Source organism: Oreochromis niloticus, linkage group LG23 (assembly GCF_001858045.2).
Source record: "Oreochromis niloticus isolate F11D_XX linkage group LG23, O_niloticus_UMD_NMBU, whole genome shotgun sequence".
NCBI lineage: Eukaryota > Metazoa > Chordata > Actinopteri > Cichliformes > Cichlidae > Oreochromis > Oreochromis niloticus.
The window spans coordinates 24,463,711-24,481,189 of record NC_031986.2 but is presented as its reverse complement, the minus strand read 5'-3'; the positions used below and the strand labels follow the sequence as shown (position 1 = coordinate 24,481,189).

Here is a 17,479-nt window from a genome sequence, read left to right as displayed (position 1 = left end):
GTGAGGCGGCCTCTTCTTCTTCTCCTCCTCTAAGCTAGGCACTTTATCTTTACACACTGCTCTGCTCGCTGGGCTTTGTGGTGCACGCCGCTCCCATTCAGCAGGGTGAATCGTGCAGGTCAGAGGTCGCCCACTGGGGATGAGATGGAGGGGGAGAGGCCTGATGCAGATCAATAGTACACTCTGCTGAGGAGCTCGATGTATTGTTACTGCAGCTGTTTGAGTGCATCCAGTAGATTCAGTTATTAAAGAACGGTGGGATCATTGTTCTGATAGAGGAAGGTCACAGGTTTGATTCCCATCCTAGGTACTAATTTAGCTGGGTGTTTAGCCAATAGACATGGCTGAAGGAGCATTTCCAGCTATGGAAAGTACAATTACTACAATTTCACAGCTTTTAAAAAATGACAAATTATGGAAGAATACAGCTGTCAAAAAGTAAAATAAAACACTCAATGAAAATATACATTAAACATCACCCATTGTGCTCAAAATGTGACAAAAATTGAAATTTATGTCACATTTGAAATGCTTTAATGTGCTTCATGACTTACTTTAAATGACATCCTCCACAGTGGCATTCTGAAGGTGTTCAACAGAAATAAAGTTTAGGAAAATAAAAACTGGGCAATAAAAAAACAACAAATAAAACAAGTAAGTAAATAAAAATAAATGAATCATGTATTAAAAAATAATAAAGATACGGAACTAAATCTTTCTTACTCTTAAGAAATATTGAATAAATATAAGAATATATACATAAAAACTGAGGTAAAAGGGAAAGTAATTAAAAACAAGAATCTAAAAAGCCAACCAAATTAAATTAAAAAAAATTATGTATTGTTCATTTTATTTTAGATTTTGATGTACTGATATAATGACCAAGTATCGGTGATGGATAAATATCGGCTTTGTTGACTGATATCTGTATACCTTTCATCCTCCTCTAAAATCAGCAGTGGTTTGGTTTGTTACTCCGGTTGTTTTGCCGGGTTATTCAAAAAGCGAGCCAACTTGGAACTGATCAGTTACTACAGGACTATTTGTTACTGCATCACTATTGGCCTGGTTTACTTACATCTGTCAGCAAACATGATGAGTTTTACCAGTGATTTTATCTGCTTGTTGCACATCAACTTTAAGAGCTGAACTCTGATCTTTAGCATGAATTTGTTAGGTTTGTGCACCCACCATCCACCCCGACCTCCTCCTGCAGACTTACATAATGCTCATAAATTCATGTAATTTAGCATTACTGCACCTGCTCAAAGTTTTAGTTGCTAATGACAAGACGATAACTGTGATGAATAACCAAAAAAATAAAAAGCACAAAGATGAGATTTAGCCATTTTTGACTATCATGAACTCTGATTTCTGACTCTGAGCTCCGCTAGGTGATGCAGAGATTCAGGGCAGGTTAGAGAAAAGCAGTTTTGCCTTTCTCAGCTGGAGATTCGTGACTTTTATTCCTCCTAAAATCTATCCAGAACAAATGTTTAATCAACTTCTCTTCATTCCCCATAAAATCCAACCTTCCCTCTCATTCTTCTGTGATCCAGCAGCTGTCTTTACTCACAGACAAATAGCTTCATGACAGCGGGGATTTGCGCTGGCATGCAACCTAACTGCAGACACAATAAAGCTGCTTCTGGTAGCTTCTCTTCTTCTTCTTCTTCTTCGTCTTCTTTTTCTTCTTCATTGTATCACATCTGTAGGTCAAAGCATATCAGATTATCCAATGAGGTCAAAGTTCTGACTGATACACATCAAATTTCTGCAGATTTAAAAAACTGTGACCTTACAGAAGGACCTGGGGCTTCTTCATGCAACGGTTTCTTTGAATTCCCATCATAAAAGTTACGTTTAGATCCACTATTTAGGTAAAAAGGTCAGAGGGATCCGCTCTGAAGCAGGACTTAAGTAACACTGGGATTAACCCTGAGTTATGAATGAATTTTCAGTTTAGTGGAATCACCTGCTTCGAAATTTCCTGGAAGCTGTTCTCCTCAAAAATTTCACCCCAGTCTTTGAGCTGGTTTGGGTTATTGGCAGAAATCTTCAAAGCTTTAAAGGCCCGTGGGTTTTTAAGATGTATGAGATGTGGGATATGTTAAATGAAGAACATTTTGGGAATGTTTTCAGCTGCAGCAACAGGCAGTTTGATTTGGGGAAGCGTGCTTGAGAAACTACATGTAGATGGCTGAGCTTTAGCAAGTTTCAGAGGCGATATAAACCGATGAAAAATGACCCAAAATGTTAACATCAGCCCACCTCCCTTTGAGCCATAAATCCAGGCTGATTTGTGCTGTAAAGCCAGAGCGAAGAGAAGGAGACAGTGAATGCAGGCGGGTCCTCCTGAATGAGAGCCGCTCGGGTCTCACAGGGTGTAATTCTCCCCCTGTTTGAAGCTTCGTGGCAAAGTTTGTGAAACGCTTTGCTTCGTTTTGCTCGATTACAAGCCGAGCGGGCCTTCTAAACTAAACTCGAGTCAGGGACTTGTTTATGGTGGGAGATTTTCTAACGTGTCATCGAGCTGTGGACGTCTGGGTCCTGTAATTTTCAGCTCTGCATTGTAATTCCCCCTCTGTGTGTTCAAGACACTGATCAGAGGGGATGTTGTTGGAGTTTGTGTGAATCCAAACTTCCTGACCTGCAGCGTTTGCACTGAGTGTGTGTGGCTCCTGAAGTAGTGGGAAAGTGTTAATCAGGATTAGAAAGTCAGCTCCCTGCAGCTTTGTCTCCTTTTCTTGACTCTTTTCTCCCACAAGCTGCTGTTTAACACAGAAAGGAAGGATGAAAGGAGAGCTTGAAGTGTCTAAAGAGGGTTTTTGTGAGGAGTGTCAAGAGTAAGAAAACAGAGGTCACACAGTGGTGGTGAGTGGAACAATCTGACTGCATCATTCTTCTTCTGTAGCATCAGTGTATAGATAAAAGTTTTACATTAGAGGTTCTCTGTTTAATACAGAGCTGAGCACATATAGCCACTCATGCTGGATAAAGTTTGTGGTGATTAAACAAGACGGGGACCTCCAGGCTGAAAAGGAAAAAACTGCGGTTCCTCTAAACACCACTAGAGGCTCCAAAGGTGAGTCAGTCCACCATAGAGTCCATGGTAAAATGTTCATAAGTAGAAATATTCAGGCTTAAAATTTGTATGATTAGGAGCTCCTACTTGACTGCTACATTTCCAAGTTACTAAACTGGACCCCTGGAACACAATTAGCAAGGCTAGTACTAGCTACCTTGCCCTTTTGAAGTTGGCCAATCAGAAAACTTGGACTTTTTAGTGAGTATAAATTAACTGACCTTACAGAGATTGGAGCTAAAATAGCTTGTTTTTAGACAAAAGATTCATCAGAAGTAAATTTTGAAAAATATCGATTCCAGGCAATGGATTTAGTCTGCTAATTAAGCTAGCTAGCATTAGCTGTTAACTTAGCACTGCACCAACTTGTCCAAATATGGTCACTTCTGGCTGAACTGACCTATTATGGCAAAAGTTCTAATATTATGACTCCAAAATGAGTCCAAAAACTGATGTGTGGCATCACAGTTTTTTATATACAGTCTGTGATCGCAGCAGTTATTGCTTTGCTTCTTGCAGCTGTTTCTAGGCCACCTTCTTGTCCAAACATGGTCATTTCTGGTCCCAACAACCAACATGTTAAAGACCAGAAGTCCAGGCTTCAAAATGGAAGTCTGCAAACAAATGGGTGATGTCACAGTTACTCCGTCCATCTTTCATATACAGACTACGATGTGACCATGAGCCCTGGTGTCTATGCTGAGGCATTTTCTTGTTTTAGATCAGACTTCTGATTTCTTCAGATTTCCCGTTGTAGTCAGAAATTTAAACCAAAACTTCTTCTGCCCTGTCCGCGCCTGCTGGAGGGTGTTCATTGGAGCCAGGCAGCTCCTGGCTCATCTTTATAGGCCTGATGAAGTCAGCCAGGGGCCTGCTCTCCATCACATGCAGCAGCACAATGTCAAACAAATAAAGTCGGTTCAGAGAGTGGAGCCAGGGGAGCGGCTGGGTCAAAAAATAGAGACAACACTGCTTCAGCAGATTGTGTCAGACGTGCAGCAGAGCGTTTATCAACACGGGAGGTGGACGGGTGCTGACGCCACAGGACGGAGGCTCCATCTATTCTGGTAGATCGAGCCGGAGGTCCGGGGCCTCCTTGGAGAGCAGTGTGAAGACAGAGAAGACGTCTTCTGCTTCCACCTGCGAGACATTCATCATCACAGGCGCATCACTCAAAAGATTCCCCCGTGCTGCCTTCCTCTCATTGTTCACCAACATCTGTACCTGCAGAGGCCTCCGCCTCATTAAGACGCCAGCACAACAACCTTACAGAGCTAATGTGCGCTCAGGTGTTATTCTTAGCTCAGGTTTGTTCCCCTCTCACCCTCCATACTCATTTTCGGAGAGGAACTAGGTCTTTGTTTAATTTACAGATGGCCCATTGGAGTCATTTCCCCCTCAGCTGCTCCACCAGTCCGGGGTGAGGCATAATCCCAGGCGCCCCCCTAGCGAGGGTGCCGGCGGGGTAATATGGATGTTAGCTGGGGAGCATGGTGACAGCCCCAGAAGCGACAATTTAATTCATTGTATTTTAATTATCGCTCTCATTCAGCAGCTCCGAGGCCTCTCTGTGGCTCCTCTCGACAGCAGGCCTTTATCACCAGCCCGTCGCACCACATAATAAACTTTTGCTTTCAGGTAATTACTTAATCTGGACAAACCTGTGTGTTAAGCAGTGCTATTAAGCGAGGGGGTGATAAATCAGGCGCGCAGTGGAGGTGGCTGATTACTCGACGGTGCAATCAGTCTTTGAACCCTCGCCGTCTTTTAAGTACCTAAATTACACAAACAGCATGCTAACAACGTGCTGCTTGTAGGACGGCCCCGTCAGCCCCCGCCGCCTGCCTCGTTTGGTTAATGCCTGCCGCCGCGCCCTCACCTTCAGCCCGTTGATGCATGGAGGTTATTAGCACATGGCCTGAGCCCAGCTGTCCAGGGCTGATAAGTAACTCTGTCCCTCGTGGCCTCCATGCTCCACACAGTCCTGCATGGAGGGATTGGTGGTGGTCTGCCTGCGGTTGAATACACTGATATGCAGCAGGGTGACCACAGGATATGCCAAAAACTTCTTAAAACTCTATTTTTTCAGTTAAATTTAGTTATAAAAGAGAAAAAATAAATTATTTAATAGACAAAAGTATGTGAGCATCAGTGAAAATATGAGGAAACCAACCCCAAACCATCCCTCAATGTCATTATTTTACATTAATTGGCTAATCATGACTGACTTATGGTCAGAAGCAGTGAATGACCTGCGAGACCCCCAGGTTAAGAGTTCTTCAGGACTGCTAGAAGAAGATAATCGCTGCAAAAATCAAAAAGTTTGTTTTCTGGTCCGGGTCAATCAGAATAGCATTTTGTTTTCATGGCAGCAGCGAAAAGCTAACTTTGAGGCCAAAACCAACTCCTTCTTCTATGTGAAGTCCTTTACAGTTGTTGAAGATTTACAGATTGTTGGCTCAATGCAGCATCAATTTTTTATTCCAGTTTGAGAAATTTCCCCAGTGAAACATAAAGTGAGAGGGCATCAGAGACGGTGTTAAAATACATTGGAAACAGACAGACATGTTTGAAGGCCTGACTCATTCCCTCTGTGGTAAACTTCTTGTACCTTGCAAAAATACTAATAAATTTCTGCTCCTGTAGAGCAGGACTTGCTTATCGTCAAGCTTCTGTAAAGTTATGTGATGTTTATACTGAATGGCATTTTTATGGCTGCAGTTTGGGTTCATTTGTCCAGGTTTCGAGATTTTTGCCAAGTCTGTCATGTCTGTAGTCATTCCAACACAATGGAGGTGCCTGTGATGGAAAGTCCCAAACCACCCCCAACTACCACAACCATCAGCTTTGTTCATGAGGACTATGTGTCTGGTAGACAGTAGCTCCAGTTTCACTATTTCTCTAAACATGTGTTGTTTCCATTGAGTTGAGATGGAGGCAGAAACCTCAGAGTTGGATTTTATTTAGCATTTGAGGTAATTGTCATTTTTGTGGCGTTTCTAGTGATTTTTTTTGTCTTAGTGGAGCTTCAAAAAGTTACTGACTGGATTAACAGGTGTTCTGAATTCCCGTTCCCATAGACTTCCAATATTAAAATGTCCCTTTACAGCAGAAATAAGCATGCTTACAGGCTATTTTATGTCTGTAAACATTACATTAGCATGTCTACATACAACTGTGTAGGGGGTGAACTATTTCTAATCTTTATCTGTTTAATTGTATTCTGACCTAAAGTTTAAAATATTAGGGCCATGGCTTCTTTGACAGGTGAATGGCGACACAAGCAGGTACCGATTTCAGCTAAGTTAACTTACTAAACTGGATGTCTGGCCCATTTTTTAATGGTTTATAGAACTTGGTAACAGATAGAATCACATCATCAACATGTAGTGATGGTTTATGCTTAATCCAATCTTTAATCTGGCCCTTTTGGATAGACTCATGTATCTAAACTTTATTAAACCTAAATGTATGCTGTTGCAAATGGCCTGGTAAAGTTACTGGTCCATGCTGTTGTCCAAATACAGCCACTAAGGGTTCTAAAAAAGCAAGGTGGTAATGACCAAAAAGCACAGTCAAGGATTTACAACAAAGCTATATCCTCCTATATAGCTATATCCTATTGATCCTACATCTTTATGTAAAGCCCATTTAAAGTGGAGACATTTTATGTGTTTGTTGCCAAAATGAGTCAGTTGACGTTAATTCCCACCAATTTCAATTAGACATGCTGCCAGTCCAAGCAGTATGAATTCAATACAATTTTGACCAGCCAGAAACTCTGAAGTCAGAATACTTTAGACAGAATGCTCAGTGAATCTTTCCTACAGCACTGGTGATGGTCACGCACTACTTAAGGCTGCACTTAATGGACCTTTGTGTCATAACGATGAGACGTCAGACTTGGCGGACTGTTCTACAACAAAAGATTTCTTTATTTAAACAAAGGCAGGGATCACCCGGGGGGGGTGACTCAGAGGGGTGGGGCTGTGCGATCTGCAGGGAGAGAGAGTGTAAATGAGAGGTAGTGAATGGATCGCAAATCGTGGGGTCAGAATGCTTGGTCTTACTTTAACCACGGGGGTTCCAGAACTGGGAGGGAAGAGTCCATACTACAGTCCAGGATACTGGGGAGTTCGGTGGAGAATGGGCAGGTGGTTGCAGTTAGGGAGAAGTGTTGATGAGTTCAGCTGGCAGGCTAGACAAGATTACAACCGACCACGGCAAGAAATTACCACTAGTAGGTGAACCTCGATACCACAGAAGAGGTGAAGATAATCTGGCAATGATCTGCCACACATGCCACCCTTAAATATTCCATGTCATTACAGACATTACAGCCGAGCAATGTAAACATTATCTTCCATGAAGAGATGCAGTGCAGGTGTGAGGGAAAGCATCCAACTTCCAGACTCCGCCCTGAGGCAGACCCTTCCTCTCCAGAGGAAGTGAGAAAAAAGAAGAGTTTCCACACAAAACAAAAAGAAACAGAAATACCTTGGCCATGACATATTTGATGACATTTCAGAACAGGCCACATGTTTTAAACTTCTAAGAAATACATGTCCTGACTTTACTGTTGGCTGCAGAAAAAGCATATTTAAGCCAACAAAGCCAAAAAGGATTGGATTCAGAAAATGGATTAAGACTTTGACAAAAATGGTGTAAATATGAACATCTGCAACTGTACAACTGAGCAAACTCTCCCACAGAGGCTCTGAAATTGCTGCTCAGAGGACCTTGAAGTAAATTGTGGTGTTAACTGAAACTGGTTATATGCACATATTCTCTCTGCACGGTCATCACAAGCCCTCCTCGCAGTTTTGGGACTAAATTTAGCTCGTGCTTCACTCTAACAGCAGAAAGCCGCGTTTCTGCTGCGTGTGTGCTGAACGGAGGCTGACTATGAAAAACTGTAGCCAGCCCTCTGCAGCGCTTCACCAGCCACTAAAACAAATGTTACCAAGCAAAGACTAATAGATGGCTAGAGCCCGAGCGGGGGCGCGGCAGCGTTGCCTTACGCTGCGTACGCCCAGGGGGGATCGGGGCCCGGTGAATCAGGTAAACGCGCCTCTTGAACTCTCACGAGCACTCGCCTTTTGTTCTTCCTGTGGCGGCAGAACAATGGGGCTGTCTCGGTGATGGAATAAGCCTGCATGGTCAATCCCCGGCCTGGACTCCCAGGCCCAGGCCCACAGAGGAAACCTCAGTGTGGATGGCTGAAAAGCTGACAGAGCGACCGGCTGAATTAGTTCCTCCAAGCCCAACGTTTCCAAGGTGGAAGAGGAGAAATCTATGCTAGAAACTCTTCTAGAAACAAGTCATTACTTCTTGATTTAAGTTTTTTTTTTTTAAAGTCCATTTAGTTTTGACTCAGCTTGGAGTGTATAAAACTTTTCAAGCACATTTATTAAATCTCAGCCAGTTAAATTTTGCATGTCTTCAAACACTTGGCAAAGTTTTACCTGGTTCTAAGTAAAGAAAAAGATTAATTTTCCCTTTTTTGTGCTGCTGTAAACAAAACCTGCTATTTTCAAAGGATATTTATGAGCGTGATGCTCACTTTACTCTTTGCAGCCAACTTTCTTACAACCATCTTTTTTCAACTTTGATCATTTTGCGTCTTTACTTTCTTATCTCCTGCACTTTCCTTCCTGTTCTTCCTACTTTCTTTCATTCTTCCTCTCTTGTTTAATCTCCTCTCTCTCTTTACTTTTTCCAGTCTTAAACTGCAGTGGGGCTTTTATTTGTCTTCCACGGTTGCTTACAGTGGTGTAGAATTAAAAAGACCTCGTCCCCTGACCGTGCTGTTTTGGTGACCCAGATTTAGCTGCTCTTTGTCTCACCCCCCATCCTCCCCTGCCCTCCTCCTGCCCCCCCTCGCTGACCCCTCTTACAATTCACCCTCCGACTGTTATGAATGGTGCATTAACTCGAGCTGCTCTTTCAATCAATGGGGCCCTTTAGTGCTCTCTCACATGCACACCGAGCTGCTGTACTCGTGCAGTCAGTCAGAGGGTAATTATACCGGAGCGAGCCAAATTACAGCCAGGGATGTCTGGGACAGTCGGAGAGGGCGGTCACAGAAAGCAGGGAGACGAGGAGAGAGAGAAATAGTAAAGAAAAAGTAGAAGAAAGATGAGAAAGGCAAAGCAGACGTTTACAGAAAAATTGGAGGGATTTCTCTCTGAATTGTGACAGAAAGACATTTATATAAAGAAATAACAGTACAGATAGAGACGGGAAAGGAAAGAGGTGTCGACACAGAGATGGCTGTAGAGGTGTAGGACTTATAGAGAGAGACAGAAATAGATAAAGAGAGCAGAGAGCAAGGGAGAGCTATGGAGGCAGATAGGAGAAATACAGAAATACAGACATAAACAAAAATAAACAAGTTTACAGGTCACATAAAGACAAGAAAATTAAATACAGTAATGACTAAGGTGACAAGAAAAGGCAACAAAGTGACAGACTGACACATGAACAGATAATAAAGATTGTAATAGAAAGAATCAATGAAAGAAGGAAAACACAGTGAGAGAAATAAAAATACAATCAAGAAATAGAGACAAATGCAGGGAGAAATGTGGGTCGGAATACCGGAGATAGGAAAAGACAGCATAGCAATGTCAAGATTATCTGAGGTTACAGCATAAGGGAGGAAAATGCAGGACACACAGAGACAGATAAAGATTAAAATAGGAATAGAGAGAGAAAAATTGATAACAGAGGAAGATATATAAAAGATTTCAAAATAAATGTTCAGGCAGATATTAGGATTTATGTGAGGAGCCGACTATAGAAACAAGTAAGAGTTTAAGGCATTTACAGATAGGAAGGCTGGGAGATATAAAGGCACAGCAAGTTGTATTGAGAGCTATGCAGAGCCATCGACGTGGATAATAAGTGACAGGAATGTGAATTAAAAAATAAATTAGATCAAGAAATAAAAATGGATTCAAATGTTACAAGTCAGAATAAAGATAAATGACACTAACAGATATAATATATATATATATATATATATATATATATATATATATATATATATATATATATATATAGATATATATATATATATAATAACAGAAGTGGAGATACAAAGACAAATAAGAGAAATTAGTATCAGCATCTGTTTATAACAAAGAGGAAGAAGAGATTGAAAGCAATAGAAAAATACATAGAAACAGGGCTGGTGGATTAAAAAATAATAATTACAGATGAAAGAGACAAATTTGTCAGAGAGACTGATATCACAGAGATGGATGGAGTGATTCAGGCCTCCATTTTTAGAACTGAGACTTTGAAAAGTCAAATCAAATCCTCTGATTAATATACATCTGAGGATTTGGAGAGTTATTTATCTCTTTTTTGTGTGCGATAGAAATAGAAAAGTAGAGATGGGGTTAGGGAGAGGTGGAGACGTAGCTGTGGAGATGCATAACAGGAAGGAGATAAACAAATAAAACAGGCCGAGGTGAACAGAGACATAACAGAAAACTTAGCCAGGAAAATTAAACTTCAGCCGGATGGATAGAAGAAGAAAGAAGAGAGATGAGGCGAGTTTCACAGAGAGAACAGATTAGAAATAGAGACAGAAATGGAGCTAAAAGAGATTAGAAGGGACATGAAGAATATAAAATTAATATATCATCAAACAGCCAATAAGAACAGAGATAATGGAAGGATAAAATGATGTTAATTAAAGACTAACTAGAGATAAATACAGGGAGAGTGGTGTCCCTAAGTAACAACGATCTAATGAGACATTATTAGATAATATAACAGAAATAGGAGAAGATGATTACCACAGGAAAGGAAGACTGGGTTATGTTGACAGGAGGTAGACAATAAAGGATCAAAAAAGAAGAGTTTATAATGTCGTGAACGGAGATAAAAATGACAAGAAAAGAGATAACCTGTGATTGAAAAACTGATACAGAGGAATTGTAGAGATACAAAGACATAAGAGAATAGCAAATGAAAAAGAAGAAAATGAAACTAATAAACATGGACATATATTCGGATATAGAGATGGCTGGAAATAGCTGTAGAGTCAAGATATAGAGCGAGTTAAACAGCGACATGAATAAAAACAGCAGATGGAAGTAAATTTAGGCAGAAGGATGATTAAAGAAGTTGATTAGGGGCTGTGGTGGCTGCAAATGTAACAGAAAATAGAAACAGAAATTAAAACAGACATAAGACTTACAAACATAAATACAGATAACATTTGTGGAAGGACTTCAGTGTTTTTGACGAGCTTTCAGGAGTTCCAGAGGTCCTTTAAACAGAGATCAGTAGAAATCAATGAAGGTATTGATAAAGCATGAACAAAGACACTGACAGTTTCCTCTCCGCTCCACCACGTGCTGCCAGGGATCGGTCTATTTACCGGCGTAACCTCTCTGCAGCACTTCGCTGCTCGTCTTCTTCACAGCTGCTGCCGTCTGACTTTTGAATGTCACGTTTGGAGCCTTTAATTAATGCGAAGCACTCCAATAAAAACACACGACCGCGGGGCTTTTTCCACGACAAACAGCGAGGAAGAGGAGGGGGCGGCTTCGCCTTTAACACGAGTCAGTCATGACTGGAACTCACAGGAACAGAGACAAGCCTCTTCACTGCTAACCGCAGATCAGTTTCACCCATTTAAAGATATTTATTTCTGCAGATTTGGTGCTAAAATGATCCAAAAGGAAAGCAGGACGGATTCTAATGAGAAGAATATTTGAGAAATGTGGATTTCTACTTGATAAAGTATAAATCCTGTCCACTTCTTCTTATTTTCTAACGAAATCCGACTTTTAATCCAATCAATAAAAAACTAATAACCATCAGAACTTTTTCAGAAGAGGAGGAAAAGTAGGACTTTCCCACCTGTATTTCATTAGATTTGGCTCGTTTGTTGAGCTCTGCTTCATCTTCATCATCACATGAAATATTAGGTAAACACAGGTGTTACTGACCACATTATCAAACTGCACTTAAATCCCACAGAATCATCTTTAACACTGTGAGTAAAACCTGTTTGTCTATTTCATGAAGCAGAACTTTGTTCCTGATGTTTCTTCATCTTCTCTGGTGTATATCATAAAGACCTCGGTCTTGTTTGGTCACACTCTCTCTTTGTTAATAAAAGGTAGGAACAGTCAGTGCCTCGTCATGTTGGAGTTTCACATAATGCTGTTTTATTTCTTTTCACTTCAAAATGTGTGTGTTAGGGGGTTGGTGGGACAGCAGTTGTATATGTTGGATTGTAGCTCCTGGTTGGTTTTAGAAACTAAGATGTCTTTATTAAATTTGTCTTCAGTAGGTTTAGGCAATATAAATGACTTTCCTAAGTTTCGGCATGGAAAACTACCAGTTTGGTTTAGGAAGAAGTCTTGGTTTGAGTAATTAAGGATGGGAATTGATAATAATTCAGCAAATATGGTTCCATTATCGATATCATTTATTGATTTGATTCCTCATTAAATTGGAAAACCCTTTTCCTTCCATCACTGTCTCATACTCAGAAATATTATACCTTAAGTTTTAAAAATGTTTAAAAAATGTTAAAATATTCAAGTTTGCTTGTTCTATTTATAAGAGCTTATATGACCTTGCCCCGCACACATTGGGTGAGTTCTTCACGTTTAAATCCAACATCAGTAGAAGAGTAACCACAGCCTCTATTACACTGTAAATAACAAACCAAAGTAAAGCTTATTGAAGATAACTACGTTAGGACAACTTATTCATTGCAAGCACACAGTACTAAGAATAAGTTGATTTTTCTGAGTGAGCAGTACTAATTGTTTACCCACTGACAAACATTTCAATTTCTACTAAATTAAAAAAAGATTTGTGGCAACTTATTATTTTTAATTTTGCTTACATACGAATTGAATGCAAGTAAATCACTTCATGTTTTATCATCCTTGAACTTGAGAGATTTCTAGTGTAACACTATAAACACTATAAACACTGTATGTGAGCGTGATTCACAAAGAATAATAAAAAAAACTCTGGTTATGGAGTTCAAATCAGAAAATTGCTGCTTTCGATTCATTTCTCTTCACTGCCATTTGAGTCTCTTTGGTTTTTGGTCTCTGGGTTGAACAAAGAGGCATCACCTCAGATTTTGGATAGTTGTGGTGGACTTTATGTTGCTGTATTTTGTCATATCAGAGACTAAACCAGCTCTCCTCTGAATTTTGAAGCCAGCATTTGATTAAACTCTCTGTGTTTATAATGTCTCAGCTCAGCTGATGGTTTATACTGGTACATGCTGTCATTTTTGTGGCATTTGCATTTATTAATACCAGATGTGTTTGTCAATGTCAGGAAGCAGGGTTTAGTCTTCCGTGATGACTACAACAGAGTTTAAATGAAAGAGAAGCTTTCTTGTTTTTTTCTGCGCTGTTTTATCGTAATGAGACACTGCTGAACCAAAAGCTGCTCTTCGAGAACCCTAGGACTCGATTAAGGGGATAAAGTTATTTGCCAGAAAACCAAATGTAATGTTGTTCCTCCATGATTCACATCCAGGAGATGGATTTGAATCAGAGTTTCAGTCGCATGAAGCCATATCACAGTCCACCTCCTTCTCACCATTTAACCAGAGTTCACACTCGCCTAAATAAACTGAACTGAGTTTATTTAAACCCAACAAACGGGTCAGTTGCGAAAGCACCAAAAAAACATTTAGCGTCTTTCTTAATTCCCCCTCCTGCTCTGATGAGTGACAGCGATGACCCAAGCACTTCATTCAGAGACATTTCCACACTGAAAAAGTGAAAGCGGTCACTCGTTCCAGCTGTCGGCGACAGGAAACCGGCTCCCTCCTCGGCAGAGTCTCTGAATCGCGTCTTCCTCCAAAGCAAACACAGCCCAGACGATGGTGTGACAAGGCCGAGCTGGTCGCCTGAAGGAATCCAGCCCCCGTCCCAGCGGGCCCCCTGCGGCTGGCCCAAAATGAAGTAAAGTGGGCTATTTCTGCAGGCGTTCAGGGACCGGGGCTGTCCGTCACGCTGTCAGGGCGCAGAGTGAGAGGAATGGACCTGGAATGCTGACTCACTCAGGTCTGAGGCCCCCAGAGGCCCCAGGAGGCCACGTTATCCCCTCCCGCTGCTCGGTGGAGAGCAGATAATGATCCGTGGCCCTGACCCCACCGCTCCCAAATCCCAGGTCACCCTGAGAGATTCCCGCAAGAGCGCCCGCGCGTGTGTGTGTGTGACACAGGAAGAATTTTAATGCAATCCAGAGATCAGCTGGCTCACCTCCTCCTCCTCGCTCTGTCTTCTTCGTCTCTGATCAGGCAGCCCGGAGTCGAGACACACCAGGATGCAATTAGCAGGACGTGAAAACTGCAGCGAGGACGAGCGAGGAGACGATGAGAAAAGCATGTAGAGAGAGAGTCAGGCAATGCCCTCGTGGAGCTTTTCCAGATTAAAAACCTGAGAAAAATGTTAACAAGAAACATAACTCCATAAAGCTGAGCGGCCCCCAAAAGGCTCCGTTTATGTGGTGGTAAAATAAAGACACGACATCTTCTGTGGTTTCGTGTTATCGCAACAGCTAATTAGTTCTGATGTTTTGGGTAAACTTCCCAGATCCGAGAAGAACCCATGAAAGGAAAACAGCGCCTTAATGAAAAATAAAAAGGGCCATTAAAAGGATGCTCAGAGCTTATAAAAACAGACGGCTGGGTAAATGAGAAGCAGGAATGCACCTTTATTAAACACAACCTGGGCTTTGTCTTCATGCTTATCTGAAACAAACAGTTTTTATCTAACGCAAGAGGAATCTGAGTTTACAGGAAAAAGTTAGATGCATTTGGAAATTCTGCTTGTATAAAAAAAACAAACATCTGTTGCTACAGTTGTTAGCTTAGCGTTGCATAAAGACTGGAAATGGGGAACCATTAGCATGGCTCTGCTAGAATGCAACAAAACACCAATCAGCAGCTGGTTTGTAACTTATCGTTTGTGGGCAAAGTCAACATTTTGTGGCTTTCTGTGACATCAGAATTTGATTTTCTGTTAGCTAGTCATTGTTTGTAGCTTAGCTACAATTGTGGATAGCTTTAGAGATTTTAGCTAATGCCTTTCTTTGTTCTTTCACAGCCAAAGCTTGTTGAAAAATGACTTTGTCAGCTCAGGCTGTCTTGCTTACTAACAGTTTCAAATCTCTCCTGAAACCTTTAGCTTTTTAAAAAAATTTAGCTCTAACTCACAGCTGTATCTTTCAGTGATAGGTATAGGTTGTTACTTTTAATTGTGCAACACTTTGGTCAACGTCTGTTGTGCTTAAATGTGATATAAAAACAGACTGGCCTGGCTTTGTGTTGAGAGAAAATGATAGCAAAGAAAACCAAATTATGAATAAAGGTTGCGAAAGAAACCAGAACTATGTTTTTCAAAGTGAACAGCAATTACACAGAGAGCTAAAATAATCCTGACGTAGTGAAATATGTTTTTAGCTCCTCTTTCCCCTGATGACCCCTCCCCTAAGCCTGGATATAGAAAATATGAGTTCTTCCTCACCACAATCAGCAAATGCTCCTCAGAGGGGATTGTTTGATTGTTCAAGTATTGTAGGGTCTTTATCTTCACTTTAAAGGGCGCATTATACCAACGATAGCACATGCTTAAAGTGACGTCACATTAGCTGGCCCAAGTCACACTTTGGTGTTGTTTCGGCATTCACGTCTTAATTTTTTGAACCTCAAGCATGTAGCATGGCCAGGTTGAAGACACCAGTCTGTTGTCATTTCAATGATAAACCAGTGGAATGATACAGAGGTCCTTAGATTATACAAAGGGAGATGTTGCAAGAGCTTGAGAAACAGGTTTTGTCTGAGTGGCAACAACTGTCATTCAGGTTGGTTTCTCGCATTGGACCATGAAAGATGATCAGGAAACTGCCGGAGTACAACATTTATTGTATTGCAGTTTGAAGTGATATGGGTGGGTTGGATTTGTGGCTGAGATGAGGACGTTTCATCACTTTGTGTTGTTGCACAATTTAGCATGTTCACTCAGGTGTCTTCCCATATGGACAGCTGAGTGTTGTTTCCTTTCCCTGGATGATAGCAGGTGTTCATCCATCATGTACTATAGAATCAAGGGCCCTGAAGCTTTAATTGCCTCATGGGAAATGTAGGATCCAGCGTTTTTGGAGCTTGACTCATGCCTTGGATGTTGGATGAAAAAAAGTCCAGATACTCGGGCCTTGGTTGTTTTAAGTTTTTGGAATTACACCTCAGTAATTTATCCCAACACTGAGCCGACAAACACAGATCAGGAACCATGCATCTGGCTCAGAAAGCACAGTCACACAATTTCCTCCTCTAGTAATTATGTCCTGAAAAACAACCAAGAATAAGTCAGACACATGCGCTTGTGTTTACACCCGACACAGGGGGAGTGTGTGGACTCTGTGTTGAGTCAGTTAAGGGCTTTAGCTGTGTTTTATGAGCCTGTTTGGAGCTCCAGAGGAGACTCAGGCTGTTTGGATGGAAAGAGCGTGAGCAGAAGAAAGCATTTTCCCAGCGCTGTCAGTCCCAGTTTGAGTCGGGGCTGCAGCTTCCCTCCACACAGTCCATCATCCCGTCTAGTTCAAAGACCGTCTAGCTGCAGGTCTTTGTCAAAAGCCCAGTTGGATATCTTTTATGTTCAAGATGTAGGATTTCTTAGGACGACTTTGATTATTTATTTATTCCACTTCTCTTGTGTGATAGTGCCAATATTTTACACGAAAGTGCTCAGCTTGCTCTGAAATTCATGTTGCTTTATTGTAGCCCTTTTGCCTTTGAAATTTCTCTCTTCGTTTTTTGAAGTCTCCTCTCTCCCTCTCTGCCTTCCTCGGCTAACTCTCTTCTTCTTCTTCTTTGCCTCTCTGTTGTTGCAGCCCCCCACCACATCTTCCCAACCTTCCACACGCCGATCCCGATTGACATGCGCCATCACGAGGGGCGATACCACTACGAGCCTCACGCACTCCACACCATGCACAGGTAAGTGACCGCCTTCTTCTTCTTCTTTCTGGGTAATTATCTCCAAAGAGGCTTCTTCACTAAACTGGCTTCAAGTCATCAGATCTTCTTGATGCAAATAGTTATTTCATATTCAGTTACTCCAGAACAGTACAGAGGTTGTTTTTTCTTTTTTTTTTTTAACTCTGGAGGATTTGCTGTGATAGCACGCTAGCTGATGAGAGCTGAACGTTTGCCAAGTTCAATATCAAAAGCTTATGACAACATGCTGACTTCCAAAGTGAATAATCAATGCTAGTTCCTAAATTTCCCCTCTACAGCCCTTGTTTCCGATACAGTTTGATTATGTGGGCAAGCTTTGCTCTTCTGGCTCCAGCCGTCTGGGGATGAAACACTCTGATGCTTGAGAAGTC

The 17,479-nt window shown here is 41.4% G+C and overlaps 1 protein-coding gene across 2 annotated transcripts in view; it reads left to right on the top strand.

The window, feature by feature from the left end:
- The window catches only part of LOC100709465 (zinc finger protein GLI2), a 94,595-nt gene that overhangs the window by 34,645 nt on the left and 42,471 nt on the right, over positions 1 to 17,479 (top strand). The window contains exons 3-5 of one of the 2 annotated variants that reach the window (XM_019352253.2): positions 2,769 to 2,874; positions 2,966 to 3,085; positions 16,982 to 17,087. In XM_019352253.2, the coding sequence (XP_019207798.1) occupies positions 17,029 to 17,087 (59 nt within the window). In that variant the 5' untranslated portion in view covers positions 2,769 to 2,874; positions 2,966 to 3,085; positions 16,982 to 17,028. The remainder of the gene's footprint in view (positions 1 to 2,768; positions 2,875 to 2,965; positions 3,086 to 16,981; positions 17,088 to 17,479) is intronic. The other variant, XM_005459169.4, reaches the window with a different exon arrangement.